The following is a 9,231-nucleotide window of genomic DNA, read 5'->3' as shown; positions in this document are numbered from 1 at the left end:
GAGCCCAGCCCCCATCTGAAGTCCAGCGCCCACAGAAGCCCAGCCCAGGTGCTTCCTGGGCTCTCCCACTTCGCATTCCCATGCTGTATAGGTTACAGCGTGAGTCAGTGACAGAGTGGGGTCTCGTTCAAGCCCTGTGCTTCCTGGCGGCCCCACGGGGACGTGTCAGTTCGGCAGCCTCTCCGTGCAGTCAGCCCATCACCACCTCAGAGCCCTGCCTTCACCTGCCCCGGGCACCTGTCCCCACCAGTCCATGGGACACGGAGGCTGCGATGGGACTGCAGTTCACCACGTGCCGGGGGCAGGGGCAGCGTCTGGCCAGGTCGCTCCCCTCCTTCTGCACTCTGCAGTGCCCGCTCTGCCCCACCTCGTAGCCACTCGGCCTCCCTCCCCCGCTGACCGCACGGCAGTGCTGGGAAAGAACCACCTGCTGGAAAGGGGGACCGGTGGGGAGACGGACACGGAGCCCCCAGCTGGGCCATCCGCTGGGGACCTTGAAAGCCCCCAGTCAGCTGCATAACAGCCCCAAGACATCCACGTACTCACCCCCGTGGATGTGCCCCCTCACGTGGCAAAGGGGACTCTGCAGGGGTCTGGAGATGCTGCGGCTGCCCTGGACACTGGGTGGGTCCGACATGGTCACAGGGTCCTCATGTAGAGGGAGATCTGGCCACAGAAGAGGCAGCGGCCACGAGAATACAGAAGCAGAGGTGGGGGTGATGCAGCCACAAGGCAGGGCACACAGGCGCCTGCAGCAGCTGGAAGAGGCAGGAGCAGATTCTGCCCCGCAGCCTCCAGACAGAATCAGGCCTGCGGCGCCTGGCCCTTAGCCCCGCGAGCCTCATCTTGGACTTGGCCTTCCAGAACCGAGAGTACACACTTGTGCTGCGTGAAGCCCCAGTGGGGACCCTCTGCTCCAGCAGTAACAGGAAACTCGCCGCTGGGACTCTGCACCCCAGAGAAGGGGCCCGGGGAGGCCCAGAGCCCGCGACGCCGAGAGCCCGGCCCCGACTCACCAGCTGAGCGCTGAACTCGGGCAACATCACGCAGGTGGCGCCCACCCAGAGCGGACAAAGCAGCTTGTTGACCACGCCGTGGACGTGGTGCAGCGGGAGAACGTGGAGGATCACGTCGTCCTTTGTCCAGGCCCATTTGTGGACCAGCCCCGTCACCTGGAGGACAGGAGCACAGCCTCAGAATAGGACGACGCACACAGCTGGCCGCCCCGGCCGAAAAGGCGGGAGGAGACGGCCGCTGCCCGGCCCTTGACGGCACGGGAGGACATGGTAACAGAATGACCTGGGGTCTGACCGCGGGGCCGTCTGTCCACCACTTACCCTCCTGCTAGAGAACAGGGCTGCATGCAGTCAGGGGCTTCAGCCAGTTTGAAAGGGCCTTTGATTTGGGGTCAAAGGCCTCTGCAGACTCTGGGCGGCCCTCCCGTCAGGCGGCTCCGACAGGCCCTGGGACTCTGGCCTCGCCAGAGTCCAGGCTTGAACCCGGCTGTCTGTCTGAGCCACGTCTATTCTGGTACCACCCTCACCCCGGCTTAGCCTGAGTCGATGCCGTTGACCTCTGACCTCCCTCTTTGTGGGCTTGAACTTCTCTTATTTTCCCAGTCCTGCTGTGTAAGAGTCTTCACTGTGCGTGCAAATGCTTTTTGGAAGCAAGAAGAGTATAAACTGCAGACAGATACAGCGGCCGGGGAGTTTCACAGACATGGTAACCGAGGCCACGGAACACAAGATAACACCTACGATGTGGCGCACACGAGTTCCTGCTTCTCGTTTCCCAAATCAGCCGCAATTCTAGGTGCTGACGGCACATTCCGGATAATCGCTTTGTGGCTGGTTTATTTTAAAACCTCAGCGTCACATATAGTGGCCCGTTCCATGCTCCACATGCCACGGCTCTAGAGGAGCCCGAGGGGGCCTGTTAACCCCCCGGCACCTGGGCACTGCACCCCCCTACACCGCCAGTGGGGCTGCTGGTCACACGGCCCGGGGGTGGGACGGTGAGAGCTGTGACTGGCCCTACAGAATGAACAGAAGGCCGCCTGCCGTGACTGCTGCTGGGGCTGGCCTGCGGGGACACAGCAGACACCTCCCGACTGTGCGGCCCCAGAAGCACTCACCACGGCCCTGATGTTCTGATGCGTGCTCAGGACGCCCTTGGGTCTCCCCGTGGTCCCGCTGGTGTAGATGATCATGGCGCCCCGGTCTCTCCAGTCCCACTCTGGCAGCCGGCCTTCCCCGGGGTCCTCGGCTGCCCCGTGGTAGACTGCGGGCGGGAGAGGCAGGAGCGGGACCCCCAGCTTCTGGACCACCGGGCTCAGGAGCTCCACGTGCTCTGGGCCGGCGAGGACCACGGAGCTGCGCGAGTCCTGGATGAAATACTCCAGCTGGGCCTGGGGGTGCTTCCTGCAGAGGGGGACGGCGATGCCGCCGCTCATCCACGTGGCCCACTGCGCCACCACGAAGGAGACGTCATTGCCGCACAGGAGGGAGACCCTCTCCTCCCGGAGGTCCCCGTCGACACACCCACGGAGCCGGCAGATCTCCCGGGACAGGCAGAGGCTGCGGGAGTAGAGGTCCTTGTACGTGTGGCTGCCGTGCTGGTCGACGAGGGCGATCCTGTCCCCGAAGCCCAGGGCGCGGCGGAAGCCCAGTGCGCTGCTGTCGGAACGCATGGCCGGGGCCGTGTGCAGGGTGCCGCGTCCTCTGCACCTCCGGGGGGCTGGCCACCAACGTGGCCCAGGCCAGGCCCAGGCCAGGCGCCGGAGGGACATCACCACGCGGGGCAGCGTCGCAGCAGCAGACGCCAAGTGCCGGTACCTGGCAGGAAGAGAGGGCACTGTGGTCACTGCCCTGTCCTGCCGGACCCCCACGGCGGCCTCACTTCCAATCACGGGGGGACATCCCGAGACCGGAAACGCTAACAATCTCACAACACACACCTTTGGAACGTGAATGACCCAAGTTTCAGCTTTTTATCCAGTCTCATTGCTTTACAGGTTTTAAAAACATGCAAGATTCTAAAACAATGAACTAAACTGGGTGAAGCCAAGGAGAAACAAACAGAACTCAATGCACTTCAGGTAAATTCCGAATAACGGTTTTCAAAACCCTGAACCCGGAGAAGTTCGAGCCGAGAGCAGTAGGTACAAGGGCCCTCGAACAGCGCAGTGTGCACGACGCGGGCCCACTGACGCGCGGGCTGTTGTCACTAACCTGCACTGCGGCACTTACACGAGTGCGAATACAGAGGGCGGGGACGTGCAGGAAGGGCCGGCTGTGAAGTTACTCGGATTTTCGGCTGTGGGGCCGCCACTAATGCCCACCCAACCCCCGCCTGGTTCAAGGGCTGGCTGTGTTCCCTCCCCGACAGCAGCGGGGCCTGGAGATTCCAGCGAGCGGAGCGCAGACACTGGGCTCGCTTCTGCTCTGGAACACGTGCCAAGCCATGGACTCTTAGGAACCTGTCTAAAATAGAGCAGAGACGCAGATAGGGCAGGTTCACATGTCTGCAAAGCGTCACTCTGTCTTTTAAGCCAGAACATAACTCTTCCCTCTCTTCCCCTCAGCCTAACTACTAAACAATGACCAAAACAGTCCGCCAGGAGGAGGGCTCCCCAGGAAGGCTGTGAGCCACGACCCGCACCTGGAATTCTCCAGCGTGCTCAAGAGGAGGAGGCCTGGGAAAGGGTGGCCGGGCGCACCCCTCCACGCTGCCGCCCCTCCACTCGACAGGTCAGGAGCCCTCCTGACCCCCGAGACCACGGAAGACGGTTCCTTCCCAGTGCCACGGCGGCCAGCAAGGTCCACGGGCCACCACCTGCCCTGGCTCGGCGTCCCCACTGCCGAGCGCTCCCCACTGTAGCCTCTGCCGCCTCTGCTCCACCTGGGCGCTGTCAGCCAGAGCAGCGTCCCTGACGGGGAGCTGATGGATGCACCAGCTCCCCCGGTTGTTCCTGAAGGATTTTTAATGAGGACTATTTGGTAACACACTTAATATATTACGTGTGTTTTCACCTTCGACCACCCTGTTCAATAAGCAAGGCAAGCACTGTTAACCCTATCTCACCCACAATAAAATTCAAAGTCCCCCCTCCTAAATCACAGCCAGGAGCCCAGCCGGAGCCTTCCCACCCCCAGCCATCATTCCCCACCAGAGTCACCACGCCAGATGCCCACGGCCACCCTGGCCCACGACAGCACAAGGAAATGGCCTGATGCTGGCTATGCCGTGGCGGGGGGGCGTGTCTCTCCCTGTTACTGGGGCGGGGGCCGGGGGGGGTGCGGGCAGACTTCACAGGGACCCTAGAGGGCACTTCTGAGTGTCAGGCTGATGAGGACGCCTCCAAGGGGCTGTCCAACATCATAAATTACAACTTGTAACTCTCGTTCCCGTTCCAACGGGCCCAGCAAAGCAGGGAAGGTGGGGACTGGTGGGCGGGCAGCCCCGCACCTGCCGCCAGGAGGCTGCTTCTCCCGGGCTCAGTGCATCCTCTCCCCGACAAGCCTCACTCTTCCGTCTCCTTCATTAACTTGCTACAGGGGAAAACAAATGTGCTATGTTTGTTACATGTACCAAACAGTTTTGTTCTCTGTTGTTAATTTAAAAAACAGACTACACACAACACTTTATAATTACCTAACAAAACAAAGAGCCCACAGCAGTAAAGGTCGGGACTGAGCTCTCCTCTGTCCTGAGATCCTCCGCGTGCTGGCTGCCCCAGGTGGCAAGGGCTCTGACACAAGGTCTCCCAGCCTCCCAGCCCAGCAGGCGGAAACCTGGCACCAGGGAGATGCCCGCCTGCCTGACCCTCCTGCCTGCAGGGGCCTCGGCGGCCCCACCTCCTCCCCAGCGGCTGCTCCGAGGTCCTATGGAAACACTCCCCAAAGCTCCAGGCCTCCCCCACCGGTGGGCTCTCCAGTACACGTGGCCCACACCCCTTCCAGATGAAGGAGGCCAGAGTGTCTTGTGACGTCCTGGGCTCCGCCCTCTACGCAAGGTTCAGAGGCGGGCTCGCAGTTGGTTTCACACCTCTGGATTTCTGTTACTATAAAGAAACCTGACAAATTGTAAGAAAACAGCTGGGCTTGACCAGAGAAAATAAGAAATGTGATAAACATGTGAGATGTGCCAGTTTCAGAAAGAAAATGAGCTAGTGTGGGCTTCCCTGGTGGCGCAGTGGTTGAGAGTCCGCCTGGCAATGCGGGGGACACGGGTCCGTGCCCCGGTCCGGGAAGATCCCACGTGCCGTGGAGCAGCTGGGCCCGTGAGTCATGGCCGCTAAGCCTCCGCGTCCGGAGCCTGTGCTCCGCAACGGGAGAGGCCACAACAGTGAGACGCCCGCGTACCGCAAAAAAAAAAAAAAGAAAAGAAAAGAAAATGAGCTAGTGAGAAGCAAACCAGGGGCTTTAAGCGCTTCCTCTTCTCACTTCTAGCAAATTCTTTTCTATTTGCTTTACAGGCAGGAGAAACTAAAACAAAGAGAATCTATAAACAGAAAACCTACCGCACAACGTTTCTCGGTTACAGCCCGAGGCCTGAGTCTTGTTGGTGACCACGCAAGACAGATGTTCGGGGGTGCCCGCTGAAGTGACAGCATTTTCTGGGGTGTTGAGGAGCACAGCACTCAGGCACTGGGTGCCGTGGAGGACAGACAGACGGACAGCCAGGAGTGGCTGCTGCTCCCACACCTCTGCCTGGCAGGCCTTACAGGGCTTCACAGGCAATGTCACAGCTGCTGCCAGTGAGACCCACCGGCTCAGCCTTCCTCTGTCCAGATACCCCATGAGGGGCCTAGGAAGGGCAAGCTTTCTGCCTGCTCCCCCTGGGGCCCCGGGGACTGGACCACACTGAGGGGGGCCAGTCAGAGAGAAGCTGGGGTCTGAGAACTTGAAATGAAAACTGGAAGACAGGCTGACCGCCACTGTCCCTCCCTCCCTGGCCGGGGGTGGGAGGGCTAGCCGACTTCTGACTCCATAGCAGCGAATCCACAGTGGGCTGGGGACGGATGCCGGGGGCAGGCAGTCAGAGCAGCACCTCCAAGGAAAACAGAGAGGTGAAGCCACCTGCCCAAGGCCACAGAGCAACTGGAGAAACAGCATCGAGACCCAGGCCCGGCTGGCTGCAGCACACCGACCCACTCTGAGACACCACAGGCGGTGAGGAAGGCCCTGGGCAGGGAAGGCCAAATCCGTGCTGGGAGCTGCCCCAAGAGACACCACACATTAACTGGGCGGCACCCCCAGCCTAGTGACGGCTCAGCCATCCAAAGAGGGCACTCAGCAGTCCCTTCTAGATGCGACATGAAAACAGGAAATGCAAGCCCTCTGTTCCCACGGTTTTGTTTTTTAAATGTATCCTAAGGAAATAATCAGCCATGTACATAAAGGTTCACTGTGGGGTGTTCACTGCAGGGTTATTTCTGATATTGAAAAACTGGGGCTAAGCCGGGTGGTCCGGAAGGTCTGAGGAGGCCAGGGCACACACACGCGTGAGGGGCTGGGCCACGGCCCGACTGCACCAGCCCCCGCAGCGCTGCTCAGGGGAGGGACGTCCCTCCAGAGACAGGAAGGTGAGCCTCCAGGTGGACACGAGGCAGCAGGGCCACAGGTGGCTTTCGTTTTTTTCTTAGCGCTGCTCCATTTGCTCCAGATTTTCTGCAATGAGCACGTACGACTTTTGTAATCAGATTTTAAAAGTCTAATAAATGACATTTATATTTTCAAATGGAGATATTTCAACCTCAGCATTAACATTTTCTTTGGTACAAAAAAAGGAAAGGAAAAAAAATAGAAAAAAAGAGGAAAATATTAAAATTATTTGTTCTGGATGGTGGATCTACAGGGTGTCTGTAATTTTCTGTAGCTCTTTAATGTCTCAAAACGACAGAGGCAAATAAAAATGAGATAGCCTTCTTCTCTCAATTAAACCTAGTGGTTCACGGAAGGCTCATGGGGACAATGAAGAAGTCCTCACAGAAGCAGCTGGAACGCCCACTGTGCTGGCCCTCAGAGCACCGCAGGGCTGGTGTCCGGCAGCAGTGACCTGGCCCCAGTGTCCCAGTGCTGGGAGGTGGCAAGACCGCCTGGCTCCGCGTGGGGACGGGTGTCCCGAGGCAGGGTGGAGCAGGTGGCTGGAGCTCGGGGGACGGGGAGCCTGCCAGGTGACCTGCAGGGAGGGAGGCTCAGGGACACGTAGCTGTGCTCACACGGGGGTGTCTGTGGAACAGACGCTGAGAAGGGGCCCTGCCTGCTCACCACGGAGCCTCACAACCCAAATGACTTTTAATCGGGTAAACACTGCCAGAGTGGCCTCCAGAGAAGCTGCACTAATTTTTTCTCCCACTGAACATGTGGGAACATAGGGCCACCCCTTCAAAACAGCTTTTATGTGCTCCCGAAACCACCCATCATCGAGCCATTCAATACAGAGCTAAAATCTCCAAGGTCAAGGGGAGCAAGGCCCTGCCTTGAACAAGCAGAAAGAACGAAGTCATGTCAGATGACTGTGTCCTGAGCAGGTCCAGGTGCAGAAAGACCAACAGCGACCTCAGGAAAAGAGGCCACGCCTTCCAACCACCAGCCCCCTTGGCCACGGGGCCCCCCATCACTGCCGGTGGCACAGCCTGGAGTGATGTTGCCACCCAGCAAATGCAATTTGGCCACGGATCTCTCCCTGTCTCGATTAACCAACGTCATGAGGTCAGCATCACCGTGCAGCAATGTGAAAAAATCCCAGCCGAGAACACGGAAACCTGAATTCTGGTGAACCAGACGCCTTCTCCCGGGCAGGCCACGCCGCGCTCAGCTCCCTCCAGGAGGCCAGAGCCCAGGCAGAGACCCAGCAGAAGCCACTCAGTGCTCTGACCATCAGGTTCCCAGGCCAGACCACTTAGGTGCACGGCCCTCTCAGGACACACACCCAACACCGGGAAGGTGACATCTGTCACGTCCTAACCGGGGTGCTGGTTGAAAGCACAGATCCTAAAGTCAAAACAGACCCAGACTGGAACATTCACTGGTTTTTCCGAGTTTTCCTCAGCCGTCTACGCCTTCGGTTCCTGTGAGAACCGCCCAGCACACACAGTGGGAAGCACACGGCCCAGCCATCCTGAGCACCGTGCTCACCACGGAGCCATGTGACAAAAATTACTCGATAAGAATGATACTTGCATTCAAATGAAGACGGCTGGTTTCGAAATGAATCGAATGGCACCTGACGGATCATCGCCACCTGCCGCCAACCCTGCCCGCTGTCCGCGGACTCGGTGAAGGTGCGCGGCCGGGGAGGGGCCCGCACTCTCCCTCTGTGCTGGACACTTGTTTCAGCATGCTGCCTGCGGTCTGGGAGCCGCTTTCAAAGTTACGTTTCTAAGTAACAGACATTCACACTGCATTCAAATCAAACACACCAAAAGGGAAAAACAAACGCTTAAACCCATCTCCATATTAGGACGTAAAATACTATTTTAAAGATGCCATCTGGAGGGATGAAGCTTACAATCTTCGGCCGTGGCTTAATCCACAGATGCCGTCTGCCTTGAAGAGTGGCTCTGGGACATGGGGTGGGGGCACAGTAGGGACTGAGCAAAGCTCGCTAGACTCGCTGGGCTTTCACGTTTCACATCAGAACCTCCGGGGGCCCCCTGAAGCCTGCTGGGGATGTCTGTGCTCCTGGGCCCAGCACCGGTACCCCCTACCCCCACCTGTCCCTGCCTAGGTCTCCAGACAAACATGCCCCTCCTCGGGATGGAAGCCTACAAACTCCCCAAACACGGGATTCCTGTTCCCACCTCCAATTGTCATCCTTCCCCCTTTTGGCAAACTCCTCATCATCCTTCAAAGCCCCGCTGAGTATCACCTCCTCTTTAGTGCACAAAACAAACAAAGCAAGTGGGGGGGAGGGGCGTGGTGCTTCAAGGAGGATTCCTGCGGCCCAATGAGGCCGGAAATGGATTTGTTTCCGACAAGGTAGATCAACTTCCCTCCAACTATGGCTGAACGTGGACTTGACTCACTCCTACACCCCGGGGGCCCGGACGTCGCCACCAGCGCCGCGAAGGGAAGGCAGGGTCCCCACTTGACGCAGCCCCTGCGAGGGAGGGGGCGGGGCGGGACGCGGGGAGGTCGGGGGGGCTGAGGACGCGGAGCCCGAGGGAAGAGGGGCCGGAAATCTCCGAGGAGCAGCAAAACGACTGAGATGGAAAAAAGATGAGAA

The 9,231-nt window shown here is 59.1% G+C and overlaps 1 protein-coding gene across 1 annotated transcript in view; it reads right to left on the bottom strand.

Annotated features, from left to right (window-relative positions):
* The window catches only part of ACSF3 (acyl-CoA synthetase family member 3), a 57,303-nt gene extending 48,323 nt beyond the window's left edge, over positions 1 to 8,980 (bottom strand). Inside the window, exons 1-3 of the mRNA XM_024735625.1 lie at positions 8,807 to 8,980; positions 2,135 to 2,834; positions 1,017 to 1,172 (exon numbers count right to left, since the gene is read on the bottom strand). Of these exons, the coding sequence (XP_024591393.1) occupies positions 1,017 to 1,172; positions 2,135 to 2,788 (810 nt within the window). The 5' untranslated portion in view covers positions 2,789 to 2,834; positions 8,807 to 8,980. The remainder of the gene's footprint in view (positions 1 to 1,016; positions 1,173 to 2,134; positions 2,835 to 8,806) is intronic.
* Positions 8,981 to 9,231: the final 251 nt, after the last annotated feature.

The sequence above is a fragment of the Neophocaena asiaeorientalis genome, unplaced genomic scaffold (assembly GCF_003031525.2).
Source record: "Neophocaena asiaeorientalis asiaeorientalis breed wild unplaced genomic scaffold, Neophocaena_asiaeorientalis_V1.1 scaffold40, whole genome shotgun sequence".
NCBI lineage: Eukaryota > Metazoa > Chordata > Mammalia > Artiodactyla > Phocoenidae > Neophocaena > Neophocaena asiaeorientalis.
This window is presented reverse-complemented; position numbering and strand designations above follow the sequence as displayed.